Source organism: Cylas formicarius, unplaced genomic scaffold (genome assembly GCF_029955315.1).
Source record: "Cylas formicarius isolate icCylForm1 unplaced genomic scaffold, icCylForm1.1 PGA_scaffold_2__14_contigs__length_35257938, whole genome shotgun sequence".
Lineage (NCBI taxonomy): Eukaryota > Metazoa > Arthropoda > Insecta > Coleoptera > Brentidae > Cylas > Cylas formicarius.
Window position 1 is genome coordinate 30268165 of NW_026844319.1, and position 18967 is coordinate 30287131.

Sequence of the window (18967 nt, forward strand, 5' to 3'; positions counted from 1 at the left end):
TAATTTTGTGCATTGGTGCTTGTTTTGTGTGTATGTCTCTGGATTTGTATGGTGTATTGCTCGGTTTCCGGATGTCTTATATTCACGCCGGTATCCAGGCCGGGGAACGGATATTCGTAGCCGTTAGATGAATCGGTGGTCATTTTATGACTAATTATTTAGTATACCTTAACAAACATGGAGGATGATGGAATAGTCCAGACCCTTTCTTTATGAAGGTAAGCAATTTTGAATTATATTTACCAGGGCCAAATAAACCAATAGATTAAAAAAAGGAGTTTGAAAAACAAATCTTATTTCTTAAATTACACTAACGTTATTTTCAGACACCCCGTATATAATAAAAATTAATTAATTTAATTAAAAATTAATTAAAATCCGCGAAATAAAGTAAAAAAAAAAGGTTGTCGCCTGCCGATGGTAGGAGAAAACAATTAATAAAAACCAGGGCACTAGCTTTAATATAAGAAATATATTTTACAGTTCGCAAGTATATTTAGATTGTAGCTAGTGCGAAACCAGCCCTTCGCTAAAAAAAAAACCAAATTAAAAAATACAAAAAATTCACATTTAAGGGGGGGAAAATTTAATACACCGATCAATACGTGCTTTCGATAATTGGAAACGTGAAAGTTTTTGTTATTACTCACCAATTTTCTATGTACAAAAACGGCCCTATGTACAGCGGAATCGATACAAACTTTTTATATACAACTTTCAAAAAAGAGTTACCCCGAGGTCTAGTACTTTTACAATAAAATACAAAAAAGCGATGTTTCCAACAACAACTTGGGGCTAATATTTTTATTTTTTACTTTACATGGTGGGGACACAGCGATCCGATAGTGTATTTTTCTTGCGAATCGCAACTAGGAAATAAGAAAAATAAAGAAATCCCCAAATGAGATTAATCAAATGTTTCCTTGATGGAGATCGTTTATACGCAACTCGATTTGCTTAAAATAAGAACATTTAACTTAAGTCTTTTTCGATTCACCGCCTGTCCCTGTAACGATGTCGGTTCTCCCTATCCCTGTCCCGTTCCCTAGATCTGTCCCTATTCCTCCAGATAAATTCGTCCACGGATCTGTCGTAGGACCTCTTGTCATTATAAGAACTTACTCTAGGGGACTGATAGTCCGGCATGGGGAGACCGTCGTAGTATCTCGGCGTCGGTAAGTTTTCATAGGCGGAGGCCGTGTACAGGCGCGGAGGGGGCACGTACGGCAAGGGGGGTAACTGGTGCTGCATGGTTCTCATGTAATCCGCCACGTAAGCTTCGGCTGCGGCAGCCGTGTACGGACGGGGCGATTCCCGATCGAAAAATGGTAGATACCTACAAAGTTTTGGCTATTAACGAAAAACGAGCTGAAAATAATTCAAGTTAAAAAGATGCGGCCGTTAGTGTTCAAGCTTCAGCAGTAGAGTCCGCAATCCTGAAATTAAATAACCCTCACCTATCTCTATTCCTAGGCGAAGGCGAACGTCTATAAGTGGAGGAAGTGAGACCCCTCGTCGTTAGAAAATACTTTCTCCTCGAATAGGAGGAGCCGCGTCCTCGAAACCCGAACGCTGACCTGGCGGCCAAAGGCATCCTCGCTGTCGGATGCCTGTTTCCGTCCCTGCCCCTCAGACTAACTTTCTTCGAGGCCTCTTTGGCTAGCCTTAAAATGGGAGTTATTTCGATACCGTCGTCTTCGGGAAACAAACGGCACAGCTCCTCCGCCACCCTCGGTTCGATTTCTTGACCGTCTCGGCCTATTTTCACCGGTTTGCCGTCATTCCATGGGTTGTACAAGTGCATTGTACTCGAAAATGGCAGCTCTTTGCGGCAAATCCAGTCCACTTTGAACACTCCGCCCAAGGCCCGGGCCGAAAGGCCCGGCGGTAGAACCCAAGAAATGGCAGGCACATCGTGTCTGGATTCTCCGTGCAGTCTAGCAAAGCCAGCAAATTTTCCACTTTCCTTTACTGAGAATATTAACAAAACATTTCTTGACTCTCTATATGCTTGGTTCAAGTTAGCTTCGTTTTGAGGCAAGGTAGACCACACTCCTTTGGCTTTGGAGAGGGTAACATTTTCCGCATTGTTTGACTTAATGACAAAAAAACGTGCGTCGCGGAACAAATAGTTGAGTTTTGTTAGATAATCGTAATTCTTTCCCTTTTCGCGAGATCGGGGCCTTTTCGTAGCCGGCGAAGGACTCTTGTCTCTGGAGCGACCTCTCTTGTGCCTGGAACGACGGCCTTTGCCAGAAGAATTTGTGCTCACTGAACTAATACTAGGGACGGATGACGATTCGGACGAAGTAGAAGATACGTCGCTCTCGTAATTCACCTCGTCCAATTTCATATCGTCGCCCATATCAAGGCTTAAATTCAGATTTTCCGCGTCCAAGCTACCATTCTTGTTTAACAATTTCGAGTCCATTATCATACCAAACGAAACGATAAATAATATTTGGCCGATAGGCGTTAAATGCTCATTGCGCTTAAGTAATTTTCTGAAATTTTGCACGTAACCGGACTTGATTTAAAAGTTATAAAATGGATAACCAATCCAATAACCAAACAAAAACACCATCAAGTTTGGATTGGAATAACCGTTGGTAGCACTGCCGATCGCCGCAGGTGCCAACCGATATGTAAACGGCGGTAAATTTAAAACCAAAATAATTGAAAAACGTTCAACGTCCAACATCCCGCCGAATTTGCCACATATTTTTGGCAGAAAGTATATATAACAACGCGGAAATTAATTGTTTCCAACGTTTGCAGCTAAAAGAGGCATCTTTAACTTAGCATAGAATGCCTTATGCCCAATAGGTGGCGCCGTTTCTGATGAATGTTTTTTATATTTCAGTTCCCGTTTGGTAATATTATATTGCATCTCTGGGTTGTTGCTCTCTTGTAAGCCTAAATCGGTGTTGCCGATAAATATATTTTTTCGGTAAAAGTCAGAAATGTCAAAAGAACTATACGTAAATCCGCGTGAATGTTTTAAGGCAATATCGAGATTTTGCAGCAAACCAAAACGTTTAATTGTAATATGGAGCAGCGTAGAATAAAGCAACCGTTCTTAGATGGCGCAAGTGAGAACGGGCGGAGTTCCAGTTTTACCGACTGGCAACATCGCTTCCCGCGAGTCGACTCAAGACTTCGTTCGACTCCAAAACCAGTCGGACACGAACGCTGTTAATCGGGAATTAAAAGTCGTTCAGTCGCGATAAAATGGTTGTGAATTAGTAATCGCGTATCCTCCGCTTTTTTGTGGCGATAATTGTGGTAACGGTAACGTGCAATATGTACAGATACGACCATATCGGTCGATTTTTGGATTTGCTCGGGTCCAACCCTTAAAGTGCCGGGGTTGGGTTGGGGTTGGATCGTCGGATTGTTTCCGCGATGACACTTGGGTGAAATTACTTCCGGGTCGAGGTAAATTTTTCGCAATCTCGCGTAGTAAAATCGAATCATGTCGAAGGTGTCGCGAATTTTACGTACCATAGTTTGCAATGATTTGACGGGATATTACCCTGCCTTTCGGGGCTGATTGTAACAAAAACTACCGGCACAAGTATCACGTCTTTAGATAGAAAAGTGCGAACTGAATATTCTTAGGTCCACTTGTCTTTTGCGGCCATTTACCCAAAGTACTATAATTTCAAAGCTGAGGTACATGTTTATGTTGATGTCGCTCTAACACATCAAAAAGACTTTTTTTTTAATCCGAGCAGTAAGAGCAAGTTGTTTAGTTAAACAGAAACAAAGCTCGCGTCTATTTCGGTCTAGACGTTTATCGCTTTACAACATGTAACTTTTATTTTGTTTTGTTCCGGACCACTTTTAATTCCCGTATGCCTTGTATAAACTACTTATCAGTTTCGATAAGATTGAAGAGAAAACGTAATTTTCGCATTTGTTGCGACGAGCTGGTTTGGAAATCGGAGATTTTTGTGCAGTAAAGCGGTAACTGGTAAACTAACCCCAATATACAGGATGGTCAAAACAAAATGCACTTCATGTGCTATTGATTTCTTTTTTGGTTAGGCGGTGAAAAACATATTTTGGTTAAACAACGTAAATGAAAACAATACAACTAAAATTGCGATGAGTTCGGCTGATTTACGGGTTTTGTTATGCTGGATGTTTCGACAAATGTACGCTCGAAACCTAATTCCCGTGTTATTTAGTGTTGCTTATCGAATTAAATGTCGGTCGAGTCTAATATTAGACCATCATATTAATTACATCTCGCGGGTTCTTTTTGCTTGTTAGCTTATCGATTCGCGTGGTAGCTGAAATAACTTCTGTACGCATTAGCTGATATTTAAGCTGGTTTCCGAGGCAATGCTAAACGTATGCAAAAAGCTCATAGTGTCTTACGAAACGTTTACAACCAATTTGATCAGCTTTTCTTAACCGTTAATTGTTGTGTTGTTGTTGAAGATACATTTATGAAAGTGAAGTGTGAAATCAAAAAAGCATTATAAATGGTACATCGTCAGCACTTAACTTCCTTATGTAAAAAAAAACACTTCATTTATTATTGGATTTTTTACAATTCGTGATTAAAGTGTTTAGATAGATATTGACACAACTAACGTTCTAAAAAAACATATTTGCTTAAATTGCAGTCAGTCAGTGCAAAATACCGTTTTTTCTTTTATTCCCCGAGTCCAGGAAACGTGAAAAATAAGAAGAAGAATAAGAAAATAGTCACGCACGAAATCCAAAGGGTGGGTTGATTTCCGTGAAAGCTATTCTTATTTAGATAAATATTGATAATTTGTACATATTTAGTGTCATCGTATATGTAATTCTGTTACTACTAATGTGATGTGAACTGGCTTCCGGATCTGTAAATATCGATCAGAATTAAATATCTGAATATGCCATTAGCAACGGTCTTAGGCTCGACTCACTAAGTGCAACGTTGTTGTTCGATCAGAAGAACAAAAACCAAATTTTAGACGAATAATGGTGAAGATTACAGGTAAAAAAATGTCTCTTTTTTATTCAATGGGATATAATTAGCTCTTAGACCGTTGTATACAAATATGAGTATAACTAAGTTTAAGTTAAGTCTTAATAATAATAGTAATAATAATAATAATAATAATAATAATAAATAATAATTGAACCTACTTGCTACTTATTAAGTAAGACGCTAACAACTATTTCCTTACTTACTTTTTCTTTAAGATTCTTTCTGTGTATTGTATTCTATGTATAAATGAGAGTTAAGCATACATTTGTCTAAAATTATTTTAAAAAGTTGTTCACAAAAAGAAACTAAATATAGAAAAGTTATTTATAATAAGTTTTTGAGCGCTTTCCATTAAATAAAAGCGTCAGTGAATAATAAACAGATTAAATTTTCCAAAAATCTAGTATGTGATTAAATGAGATGAGATATAAGGTGTACTGCAAAGGCATAACAAATAGGTGATTTCCATTTCACAATAAATTTTTTTGAAGAGAAATCACCAAAAAAATAATAAACGAAGAGAAAGGACAAAATTAAGTGTGCAAAAATTAAAAAAAAAAAACAAAATGTTAAGCGTACTTTTCATTATTTTTTGCTTCAGAAGATTAATGTTTTATTAATATGGCCAGGTAAAATAAAAAATATTTTTCGAAATGGCCAAAATCTGAAAAATCGGAAAATTTGAGGTTATGTCAACCAACCAAGTTTGAGAAATATTCGAAATCAACAACCTCGTGTGGCATTTTTTAAGTTATTAGATATAAGGTGTAATGCAAGGGTATAAAAAATAGGTTGTCTCTATTTGACAACATAAATTTTTGTAGAGGAAGAACAAAAAGAAGAAATAGACGACGAGAAAAGACAAATTTAACTGAACAAAAAAAAACAAAACAAAGATATCAAGCGTGTTTTTATTATATCTTACTTCGGAAGTTTTGAATTACGCCAGATAACACAAGAGATATTGTTTGGAAAGGTTAAGATGTGTAAAATTTAAAACTGATCTAATCCGGTATATGTAGCGATTATAACTAACATAAATTCGAAAATTTGAGGTTATGCCGTAAAGGTTAAGAAATATTCGAAGTCAACAGACTCACTTATCTTTTTTTAAGTTTATTTTATTATAATTCGAAACAAAAAATTTTGAAGAGAAAGAACAAAACGAAGTAATAGATGAAGAAAAAGAACATAATTAAGTGAACGAAAAATAAAGAAAAACAAAAATATTAAGGTGATCTGATTTGATATCTGTTGCAACTATAATTAACAAAAATTGGAGAATTTGAGGTTATGCCGAAATCTATCGCTTGGTTGCACCTTAACCAAGTCCGTCAGCGTGTTATATTGAATTGTTTATATTTATAACTTTGATTACGTAATTTTCTCTATAGAAAGGGGCAGGTTTGAAACATTTGGTAAAGAATTTGGGCGAAATTTAAATTGACGATTAGCTAAGTAAAAAAATTGAACTTTCTAATAACAAAAATGATTGGTCGGAAAAATGAAGGGAATAATTATTTTCACGCAAACCGCCGAAGATGGGCATAGAAATGTATCATTTGAAAAGGATCGTTATATATTAGCGGTATTCGAATTTAAAACGACAATGTCTTGGACTTCATCCAAGCCGAATTTCCAGAACAATACAATGTACTGGGTTGTTCATTATATTTTGACCTACAGGGTGAATTTTCTAAGATAAAAAAAAGGTGAACACTAAAAAAGTTTGAGGATTTTTGGTCTATTATCTTATGCCAATGTCAGTAAAAACAAACGACGGTCGCAAGCTGTCAAAATGACACCAACATCGTTTTTTTAGGAGGAATGCCCTTAAATGCCTGAAAGTTTACAATTATTGATAAGAGAATCACGTAATATCGTTTTACAAGATCTAAACAGAGAAAACCCTATATTATATTGTCCGATGTATAGAAAATAATGGAGGTTATGAGGAATATGTTTAGCATTAATTATTACTGCTTCCTCAGTATAACCTATTTGAAATAACTTAAGTTATTTCACTTACGCTGCAGATCTTTAGTTTTGATCAGTTGTCAACAATTGCAGACATAGATATCGAATGATAATTATTTTTAAACTGAAATATCTCAAAAATGGCTAAATGAAATGTCAATAAACTATATGTTTTTGAAATCAGGAAAAAAGATCTACGATTGAAGATTATAATAAAGGCATTCCATTAAAAAAAAACGATGTTACTGTCATTTTGGCAGCTTGCGATCGTCGTTTGTTACTTCCGACATTTGCATGAGATGATAGAGCAAAAATCTTGAAATTTTTTTGCCCTTTTTTTCTCTATCTTTCAAAATTCACCCTGAAGGTGGGTGTCAAAATATAATGAAAAAAACGCTGTTACCGTACGGCGTAAACGTCTAAGGTGTCGTATGCACGTAAACTTTGGTTAATATAGTCCTGTTATACTTCGACCAGAAATATAGTGATAGCTATTTAATTACATTTCTACATAGTGTCATTATTAATATACAAAATATTAAATATAATAATAATAAAGTATCAGTCATTTAAAAAATCAGTCGTCACCATCACTATTGTCGTAATTTCAATGATCAACTCCGCCACTAATCGTTCTCTTTATTTTTCTAATTTAGGCTGAATGATACGACGCATTATCCAACACAATGAGAGTATTTGGCGATAGTTTATTTTCAATCCAATCCTCAAATATTTCACTTTCCTCTTGACTGTCCCATTTGCAATAATTTTTCTTACAGTTAGTTAACTTCGGAACTTTGGTCAAAGGGTGAAAGCTCGAGAATCAGATACACTATGTGCCATATACAACGATGCACTATATGATCTGGAAAAAAAGTTTCGTACAAAACTTTCCAGTTTCTTAGATTCTCCGACATTTTTGGAATCCTTTGTTAAAATAGATGCAAATAGATTTTGCATAGTTTACGCAGAAACTGAGGTTACGTGTTTTCTTTTCATATTTTAATTGCCCTATATAAAATTGTGTTATGAAGCTACTGATCCAAGTATTGCAACGAAAATTTAACCACAGACGAAGGAGATGATGTATTACTAAAATCAGTTTGACAGATGCGCCTCATCTTATACAGGGTGTCCCAAATAGGTGGTGCCGTTTTGGCGAATTAAATTAACATAACCTCAAGATTTTTAAACGGAACACGGCATGTTTTTATTCAGATATCAATTCTATGACAAAAAATTGGTTTTACTTACTTTTGGATATATTAATATTGAAAAAAATCGACTATACACTACACACTTTAACAGATTTAATAAAACTTCAGAATTCATATTGAAAGAAACATTATTTTAAAAGCGAATTTAAAAACAGAAATAAATAATTAAATTTTGTAGGCCAACTAAGCAAGGTAACAAATTTGAATAAATAAATCTATAAAACAAAAAAACAAAAAAAACAGAATCAAATAATTACAGAAAAACTTAAATATGGTGATACTGTAATATATTTTCAATACTTTGTATCAACAAAATTGTAATATTTTAAATCTTCTGGAGAATCCGGGAAACTTTTTTTCGTATGGGTTTCCAGATCCGGATCGTTTTATTTGGCACACGGTGTACATACATACGTACTTACTGGAAGGATCGCAGACAAATACCTCCGTAATTTATACGAATATATTGCGATTTAGATTAAACTCTTAAGAACAATACATATCACCTGATGTTAAAACAAATAAATTTCATGTTTCCACAAATATTCGTTACGGTCCATCTCACGCAAGGTAAGGTGACATAAGTGCACTATATTTTTGGTCGTATTATATCCTTCAAAAACAGCTTGCTCCCTGTTACAGATTGCGGATTGGTCGGGTAAACGTTGCCAAGTTTATCGCATCCATATGTCTGTATTTCAGGGTATACAGTGCGAGGCGATGGACGACAAGAAAGGCCCGCGTCACGGCGGATCCAAGGTTTCGGAAATAGCGAACATCTTCCAGGCGAGGGGGCCACTTCAGAGGGATGACTCCGCGGCGCACCTCAAGAAATGCAAAATGGCGGCGGCGGCGGACGCCGATTCACCGACAGTGACTGTGATGCGGACCGAGTCGCACGTCACCAGGTTCAACAACGCCAGGGCCATGTTCGAGAAGCTGGGCGAGGAGAACAAACCCCACCATCGTATCCAGACCACCAAGAGCTCTTCGACCATCGCCGACGGCAGATCGAGGAGCAGCTCGGCCAACAGCGAGACCCGCGACTCGAAATCGCATGATTCGCGTTCTCCGTCGCCTCAGAAACTCCGAGACGACTCCAAGAAGACGAACGGCTTCGGCGGGAGCAACGGAGCGGCGAGGATCAAGCCTGACAAACCGGAGAAACCGGAACGGAAGTTTAACAGCAAGGAGCTGATCGAGCGACAGAAGAACTGGACGTCTCACTTCTCCAAGACGCGGAACTCCAGGTACGGCAGTGACCCGAACAAGGGGGAGGTTAAAGTGGGCGTCGACAAAACGGAAGTGTCGACGGCGGCCGCCAGGAGCGCTTCGTTCACTAGCGCGAGGTTGAAGAGTCCGCCCACTTCACCGCCGTCGCCTCCCGTTCGTACTGAGGCGTCGAGGAGACCGAACGCGGTGAGGAAAGAAAGACCGGCCTCCGTGATACCGACTACCACTAGTCCGACGAACGTTTGCGTCAAGGAGAAACGTTCGAGTCTCATCGTATCGCCACCCAAACGCGAGAATTCTCCAGATAGGGACGACACGCCGGCGATCAAACGCGATTTCGTCCCGAAATGCCTGTTTAAAGAGGAGTGCGCCCCGAAGTCGCCGTTGGAGGACAATGACGCGAGCAAAGAGAGTCTGTCCGCTACGTCGGGCAGTCTCTCTTCCCTCAGTCCGCCGAGCAGCCCGAGCAAGCTCAAGTCGGAACAGGAGAAGCAAGAGCAGGAGAGTAACGAGAAGTCCGTGTTGGGTGAGTTGGATTTTTTCCTTAAAATCGGCGTAAAACGCCACCGGGGGGCTTAATTGATATTTTAAATTCGTTCTCTACGACCATTTCTAACCATGGTTACACCTAGTAGTGTCATAGCTGGGACTAATTCAAATCTTATTTACAAATCTTTAATCTGAGCTTAATCGGAGCTTAACCGACACTAACTGGCATTCCACTCCATACCTTCTTATATACGAGGGCAGCGCCAAAATTTCCCGTCCTGAATGTGAAAGAAACAAAGTAGAGGAACAATTTTTTATTATTTTTCAATATAATCCCCCTTAACTTCAATACACTTAATACATCTCTTTATTAACAACTCAATCCCTTTAAAAAAATATTCTTTTGGTTTTTCACTCAACTTCGTCGTTGAACCACGTAAGTCCTTTTTCCAATATCCAAACAAATAATAGTCGCCGGGGGCCATATCTGGACTATAGGGAGGATGGTCTATCTGTTGGAACCCACACTCTAAAATGGCAGCTTGTGCAACACCAGCACACCGACGTTTTACACTTAAGTAGTCGGGCAATTTATGTAATAATGTTGCGTAATATTTACCATTGACAGTGGTACTAGTTTCTTTAAAATCTATCAAAAGAATTCCTTCACAATCCCAAAAGATCGTGGCCATCATCTTTTTTGTTGACTGGCAGACTCTGAATCTTCTTGGAGGTGCTTCACCCTTACGACGCCACTCCACTGGTTCTTTTTTCGATAGTTTCATCTCCCGTCACAATAGTTTCTATCACAGGCTTCGGTTCCGACCCACAGAGTTTCAAAAAAGACCGCACACACTTGTGCATACCTAAATGATCATGCAGGATTCGACGAACACTTGTTTGACCTTCCTTGATTCCCATATTGGTGACAGATAGAGACCTGAGTCGTTATTGAGTAGAGTTTAGTCGATATTTTTCGTATGTATTAATAATAATAATAAATTGCCTTTATTGTTGTATATTGTTATATACAGTATATAGAGTAGAAGTCTAGCAAAAGCTACTCCACTTAAACTCTTAAATGTTCAAATTGGAAACTAAATAGGAAGTTATAAATACATTGATAAATTAAATAAAGTGTAATAGATAAATGTTATAAAAGTTATTAAAATTAAAAATAAGAAGAATAACATTGAAAATCAAATTATTTGACAAGTTAGCAGTTTCAACCTGAAATATTTTTTTTGGTTTTGGTTAATTAAACGAAAGAAAACAAAAATTGTTTTGATTAGTTAACAAAAATAAAAATTGTTTGCGATTATTAGAAATAAATTGGTTTGTCAAACAAAACGTTTTATTCATTTTCAAATGGTTTTCCAAATTTTACTTCTCAGTGATTAACCGCAATTTTTAATGGAAAAGTCACTGGTAACACTAAATATTTAAAAATAATTAACAAACATAAAACAAAAAAATATAAAAATATCAGCAAATAACCAAAGATAAATAGTAACATTTTATTATCACTTTAAATATCATTTTATTTTTTTAAATTTTAGTGTGGAATATAACTTTGTTCCTAAAATGCATGTCTTTATTTTTTTTGTATATTTTAGGTTAAAATATATATAATATTATAATATGCCGAACCCCGTCTAATGTTATAAGAAACTCATATCGTTGAATTTATTCTTTATTCAGAACAATAGATTTGTTCTCTATTTTAAAAAAGTGTGTCAGGCCTCCCTGATACCGTACCTCATCGGGGGACACCCTGTATATTCGGTGTCATCATATATAAAATACAGCAAATTTTTTAAGTGGGGAAAACTTGAGGTTTTCCTATTTTTTTCCCTCTTCGCAAATTAAAAAAATCCAAAATATGACCTTGCCATTTAAATTCAAAGATTTTTATATCATAAGAAATCTCGAAATTTTGTGTACTTCCCAGGTAAAAGTTATGACGTGCAGAAATTGAAAATTAACATTCTTGATACGAAATCCGGTTTTTAAAAATGTTTCGCAAAGTGCAACTTAAATAAACAAACAAACATAAATATTTTGAGAGGTATACATGATCAATTGCAAAAATTGGGCTTAACGGAGTCAAATTTTTGGTTCTCTTAATTAACACGAACAACAGAAAAATCCACTAACTAGAAAGATTTATTTACTTTTGCTGTTCCTAAAAGAATTAATATTCTTATCACTGGATTGTGCCAGGCTAAAAATAAAATTTTGGAAATCGCGACATTCCATCGCTGATAAAGCGAAACGGATGATTAATTTTTACGTAAAACCGTGTACGACTGTGTTAAACCTGTAGCGGGAATTTCGATAGAAGTCTTAAGACAATCGCAAAAAAAATATGGACTTATTTTACAAAAGAAATAATTTTTTGCTAGCATAGTAGTTTTATGTAATTTAATACATAAAAACACTTATAATCAAAAAATCATTAGAAAAATATTGTTATTATTATTCAAAAAACTAAAAATCCTTAAAAAATATTATATTCCTAAGCTCGGAAGATAGTAATTATAAATAAAATAAAACAACTGATCATCATTCTTAGTGATTTTTGCTAAAACCAATCTTACAAAAATGAGGGCACCCTAAGCATTGATTACAAACAGTGATAACCTGAGAAGCTATTTCTTTTACCCCGACTGGTAGTAGCTAGAACATCTAGCTCCTTTTTTCTGTTCTCCTACTTGTAGTTGGGGCAGTTTGGTCATCAGGGAAAGTTGGTATTTCTGGCAGCGACGAAACCACGTTTTGTCTAAAGGTTGTTATGTTTACTGAATTTGGGTTTACTGAATTGAGATTGTATAAAAAGTGTGCGTTTACCAGTGCGGTACCACTTATTATATCTTCTTTGCAAATGATTTCGCGTCTTCCTAATTTGTCATTCTTTATCCCTTGAGGAATAAATTTTCGATTGGAGCGTAACGTACCCACGAGGTGCGTTTGTTTTTTAAGCAGTTCATAAGCTAGAGGCACGCTGGTGTAGAAGTTGTCTACATACCTTCCTCTAATAGGTCCTCGATCAATTTCAAGGTTACGCAAACTAAGGCGGCCTCATACAGCCACCATAGTTTCATCAATGCAAACTTTTTGTCCCGGTACGTAGGCGCTTTTGAAGTTTGGAACAAATTTATCGAAAACGTCGTCTAATTTATGTGTCCGGTTTCTAGGAACTGCTTGGTCGTTATCAGCAAAATGCCAAAATCTCAGCAGCATCTCAAAGCGGTTTCGTAGCATAGTGTTTGTAGGTAGGTGAAAGGAAAATCTTTTGCTTGTAGACCAATAGTTGCTAAGCTCTGGAACTTTCTCCCACCAATCCAATGAACTGTCTCATTTCATTTCATTTCATTTCGCTATAAACGAGAAAAATGGGTAATATCATTTTGTTTCTTAATAATTAATGTAAACGTCATCATCTTCTTCAAGAGCCGCAGCTAACCAAGCGTCCGTTAGATGTTTATTGGCCATTGTTTTTATGTTTTTCAACACTTACACTTTCAAATAATACCTAGCGATACCCCTAAAAAAAACAAAAAAAATATTTTTTTTTTCGAAAAATGTACTATAGAAGTTCATCAAAGTGCACAGAAGCCGCTAACACAACAGTATATTCGAAATCGCACACTTGGCCTCAGGCAATAAAATTTAAAAATCAGCGTGGCAGTCAAAGCGTTAACGACATCTAGTGGCCGCGTATTGTACTGGGTGGTCCGTTAATAACCTACAACTTAGAAAAAACCATATTTATAGGTAAATCGGCCCAGGAAAAAGCTGGAAATTATTTTGAAGCTCGTGAAATGGCCGCCAGGGGGCGTAAGCTCTACTGAAAAATTGAAAAAACATTTTTTTCCAAAAATATTCCAAATTAACTTATAACCAAATTAGTTTTAAAGTAATCTACTCTAGATAAGGAAACTTTTTTGTTTGAACTATTTTTTTCCATCCCGTCAAATTAAGGGTGGGGGAAGGGTCAAATATTGGTTTAGAAAAAGTCAAATCCTTTTTTTTTTTTGGCTAATCCGATTTCGATGAACTTATTTTAGTTTTAAAGAGTATTGATGGGAGCTTCATGTCAAAAACAGCTATTTTTATGATTTCCTCGAAAATTTCAAATATAATGGTATAAATAATTTTAGCTAGAATGAAAGAGCATAAGAAAAATGCAGCAAGTAGTGGAAACGGCACGGCAATATCGTTTTTCCGCTCTGAGATATAAATTAGGTTCGACTACCATCTCCACTTCGTCTTCAAATTCTGCGTTGTTTTCCATGTCTTCTTCTAACAGGGGAACATCTGCTTCATTCCACGGTTTCCACATTTTAAAGTGTTAATAAACATGAACATTCAAAAAAATTATAATTGTAAGATTCTAATGAATATTTATCTGTATATATCGAAGAACTATGCAGAGGACATAAAAATACAAGAAGAGGAATGTTGTTACGGTCCATCTCAGGCAAGACCTACTTAATGCAGAATAAACATCTTTTGGGATGGGTTTTGCCACGGTCCTGCGAAGGTCTGTAAAATACTTAAAATGTGAAAACAATAGATGCGCTATATTTTTGCTCGCGTTATAACGAGTTGCGATTTTGATTGTGCCGAGTGGGCCACCCGGTACGGCGGCGTCGGGACTGGACTATATCGGGTACAGAAAACAAAAATGAACGGTCGCGTAGGACTGTCAAGGAATTTATTAATAGCACCCAACGTGTGTGCGCGTGTAGCGATCGGCAGTCTCCAGCAGTTTCTTAAAACGCGACCGATGACAATGTCGTCCGGATTTTTTCTCGAAAATGACGTCGGCGTGAAAACGGAAATGGACACCCGGACGTAAGGAGATCGCAAATCGCGAGGAAAGTGCCGAAACATTTAACCCGGCTCATATAGTTTAACGTATTTAGGTACTTGGGCGGCACTAAGAGGATGCTTGTTGTCGGTTTGCTAGTTCCGTTATTGAACGGTGATATTATTTGAGATGTGTTTGAGAATACGGCTGTTGTGTTTAGACTGTGCAGGTTTGTAGAGATGTTTACGTCGCGCGCGTGGGTCCACGCGATCCGCACCAATCAATTTGATACGCGCTTGACAACGAAACTTATATCTCGGCAACGTTTGGTCCTATAGGGTCGCCATCTTTTATTTTTTTTTTTGTTTGTCCGTTCTCTGTTCCCCGTTCTCCGTTTCTCTGTAGGCGGGGCATTAATTTGTTATAACTTTCGAACGGTTTTGCGCAATCTTCGCTCCTTTTAAGCAGTCCTTAAGATCGACTTGAAATTTCGCAGAGAAGTAGAAGACCATACCGACATCTAAACCCCAGAAATTCAGCACAATCAAACCTCACCATATATTTTTTTTAAATTGAATTTTTTTAAAAATTGAACTGAGGTGGCTTTTACTTGATCAAAATCCATTTAAAAAAAATCCAAAACAAATAAGAACTAAAAGTGCAGATTTTCATTTGATAAAGACACGGTGTTTTCGAAACAATCGTCATGTAAAAATATATAATTTCGTGAAAATCTGAACTTTTAGTTCTTATTTATTTTGATTTTTTTTGTAGCTTATTTTGGCTTATAGAAAAGAAAATTTTCTCGAAAACTGTTAATTTAATCGGCAAAATTCTTTAACCAGCAGACGCGGAAGATCCGGTACTAAACACTTTTATTTCAAGAATTTTTTTAATTTTAGACAAAAATATAAAAAATTGAAAATGAAAATTGTTCTTTTCCTAAGCAAATTATTAGCCGTAATTCAAAGTTCGTAAAATATATGGTTAATTTGTTCAAACAGTATTATAGAGCTAAAGAATCCATATGCATAGTTTCAGAAAATAGTTATTTTATGCAAAACCATTAACTCTATTGGAAAAATTCTTGGACCAGGAAACGTGGGAAATTCAGGGCTATAAAAATAAAAAATCGCGTTTGCAAGGGTCTAAGAAAAAGATCATTTCTCGAAAACTGAAAACATGAAACAGGATTCGGCTCCATAAACTTCTATTCCTGACAATTTTTCAAAATTGTACAGGGTGCGCCGCAAATTCAAAATTACTGAAAAATTGGTCCCACTTTTATTAAAAATTGGGTATAACTGTATGTTTGATTTGTCAGCCCGTATAAACAGCTAAAGCTTTTGTATTTAATTCATCTATTGTACAGGGTATTGCCGATATGGAAATATATTAGTTGTCCTAAATTTGAAGATATCGATCCACATCTAAACAGAATTTCGGTGCAATCAAATCTCAGCAAGTGTTTTTTAAAAATTTTGGATTTCCAGAAAAACCTGATTTCCTCCAAAACCATTTACTCAATCTGAAAAATTTTGGAACCGCTGGAAATCTTAGAAGACCCTGAAAGTTGTTCTTTTTAGGAGTAAATTATTATTATTATCGGTTCAAACAACAAACAAGTGTGATAGGCCGCACGAAGAGCTACAATTTTTGTCTTTACGGTTTTCCTCCATCACACACGCTGCTCGAGATACTTGAAAAAATCCTTATGAAACTATTCACACACTATTCCTCGGGCTCAGTCTAGACGCGGTGACGTCATTGTCAGAAAAAAAATTCTCGATTACCATTTACTCTATTGGAAAAATTCTTGAACCAAGAAACGTGGGAGATTCAGGGTTATAACAGGGTTTCCGCCATTTTTCCGATTATGTGTGCCTATTGACCCTGAAAATTGCCGTTTTCGTGCAGTAAATGAAAAACTATATACAGGGTTTTTCACTTAAAACTCCGCACGCCAATAAGTCCAAAACGAAAAGAAATATTTAATTTCTGTAAAAAGCAGTCAAAGTGTGGGGTCAAGTAGATATTTCCTGAAGTTTAAAAAATTCGACACCTGCAAAGAGCTGGGCGTCGCGACGCGTCGAAAAATATTATTTGTTATTTACTCAAACTTATTTACTTTACCCGTTTCTAAGTTATACCGATTTAAAGTAAACATTTCTTGATTAATAAAAAATGCGATTAACGCTTATTTTTACAAGTATGCCATGAATGTTAGTTACTATGGCAACCATTGTTATCGCAGTTGTTTTAAGTGCAATTACAAACGTAAGTTGTTATTGCTGTATCAAAAAATTGTCACATTTTGTCACAAGAAATATCCAAATTTGTTCGGTTAAAAAAAACTAAGAATTATTATGTGAAAATGGTGCAATTTAGCAATGAGGAAAAAGTAGACATGTTACTGGTGTTTGGAGAATGCAGATGCAATTGTGGAGAAGCAAAAAGAGTTTACGCACGGCGTTATCCGCATAGAAGAGTCCCCGATGCAACAACCTTTTCAAGTTTATGTAAAAACTTAAGAGAATATGGCAGCTTCATAAAACCTGAAAGAGATAGGAACAGGACGGCTACAAATGATGAAAATACTGCTGCTGTAATTCAGCAGGTTGATAATAACCCCAAGATATCCCTATCAGAGATAAAAGAAAATACCGGTGTTACCATAAGTTCTTCGTGGAGAATTCTACAAAGAAACTCTTTTCACCCGTACAAAAGTAAACTAGTTCATAAACTAGAACCAGGCGATTATGCTAGAAGAATGTATTTCTTAGCGACATTGTCCGATTTGTATAGCCAAGATGCAAATTTTCTCTCGAAAATTTTATGGAGCGACGAAAATCGATTTCAAAATAATGGAATCGTTAATAGACACAACTGTCGTTTTTGGTCCGAAAACCATCCTCGTTGGATTACAGAAAGAGGTAACCAACGAATTTTTAGTATCAATGTTTGGTGCGGCATATTAAATGGATTCCTTATTGGACCTTACCTTTACGAAGGAACTTTAAATGCAGATCGCTCTTTAAGATTTCTTCAAACTACACTTCCGGAACTATTAGAAGAAGTGCCTTTTGACACTAGAATGAATATGTGGCTACAGCAGGATGGAGCGCCTGCACATAATGCCCAAATAGTAACGAGGTATTTGAACCAAGAATATCCCAATAGATGGTTTGGTACTAATGGACCGGTAAGGTGGCCGGCGAGGTCCCCGGACATTACATCACCAGATTATTTTCTTTGGGGCTACCTAAAAAACGTTATCTATGAAGAACCTATCGAAGATATGGCTGATCTCATTAACAAAATTAGTGCAGCGTGTGCCGCTATCACAAGAAGGACTCTCCTACAAGTGACCCAAGCTCATCTGTTAAAAGTTTTTGATAGTTGTGTTCGACCAGATGGACATAATTTTGAACAAAATTTTTGAAATGTCTTATTATGTAGTTAATTGCAATAATAATTTTGGTTATTAACTTGTAGGTATTTTACTGTTTTTTCATTTATTTATCATGTTATCAGAACTAAATCGATAAAAAATAATAAATAAAATCATACTAAAATAGTTGAAATCTATTGTTTGTAATTGCACTTAAAACAACTGCGATAACAATGGTTGCCATAGTAACTAACATTCATGGCATACTTGTAAAAATAAGCGTTAATCACATTTTTTATTAATCAAGAAATGTTTACTTTAAATCGGTATAACTTAGAAACGGGTAAAGTAAATAAGTTTGAGTAAATAACAAAAAAGTTTTTAAATAATATGTACTTTTGTATGCGTGTATTTCCAAAGTCTCTGCAATCGAATAATTTTTCGACGCGTCGCGACGCCTAGCTCTTTGCAGGCGTCGAATTTTTTAAACTTAAGGAAATATCTACTTGACCCCCCACTTTGACTACTTTTTACATAAAATAAATATTTCTTTTCGTTTTGGACTTATTGGCGTGCGGAGTTTTAAGTGAAAAACCCTGTATAATGAATAAATTTGGTTTAAACAGTACCGTAAATTGCATCGAGAGTTTCAGGTATCCTTTATCATACAGGGTGGGCGAGATACTTGGGAAAATGTCATTGGAAAACAGGCGTAGACTACACTCCTGTATAGGACACATGTTCACAGCTTAAACCTTAGATATAAGGGTCTTATCTCTCCACCATCACGCAGGCCATTTAAACGCATCTACTATAACCCAAACGCAATTTTACAATGTTAATTTTTATGTAAT

At 36.3% G+C, this 18967-nt stretch overlaps 2 protein-coding genes across 10 annotated transcripts in view; one reads left to right on the forward strand and one right to left on the reverse strand.

The window, feature by feature from the left end:
* Positions 1-429: 429 nt before the first annotated feature.
* On the reverse strand, positions 430-2617 carry LOC132698039 (YTH domain-containing protein 1). The gene is made up of 2 exons (XM_060663874.1): positions 1458-2617; positions 430-1336 (listed from the first exon to the last, which is right to left on the reverse strand). The coding sequence occupies exons 1-2, from the start codon at positions 2435-2437 to the stop codon at positions 994-996; spliced, it is 1323 nt and encodes a 440-aa protein (XP_060519857.1). The 5' UTR covers positions 2438-2617; the 3' UTR covers positions 430-993.
* Positions 2618-3173: 556 nt separating this feature from the next.
* Positions 3174-18967, forward strand: part of LOC132698107 (uncharacterized) — a 55709-nt gene continuing 39915 nt past the window's right edge. For 6 of the 9 annotated variants that reach the window (XM_060663974.1, XM_060663977.1, XM_060663979.1 and 3 more), the window contains exons 1-2: positions 3174-3438; positions 8887-9943. In XM_060663974.1, coding sequence (XP_060519957.1) covers positions 8905-9943 — 1039 coding nt within the window. In that variant the 5' untranslated portion in view covers positions 3174-3438; positions 8887-8904. Of the gene's footprint in view, positions 3439-3553; positions 3676-8886; positions 9944-14679; positions 14952-18967 lie in introns of those variants that run through there. The other 3 variants (XM_060663982.1, XM_060663983.1, XM_060663975.1) reach the window with 2 other exon arrangements.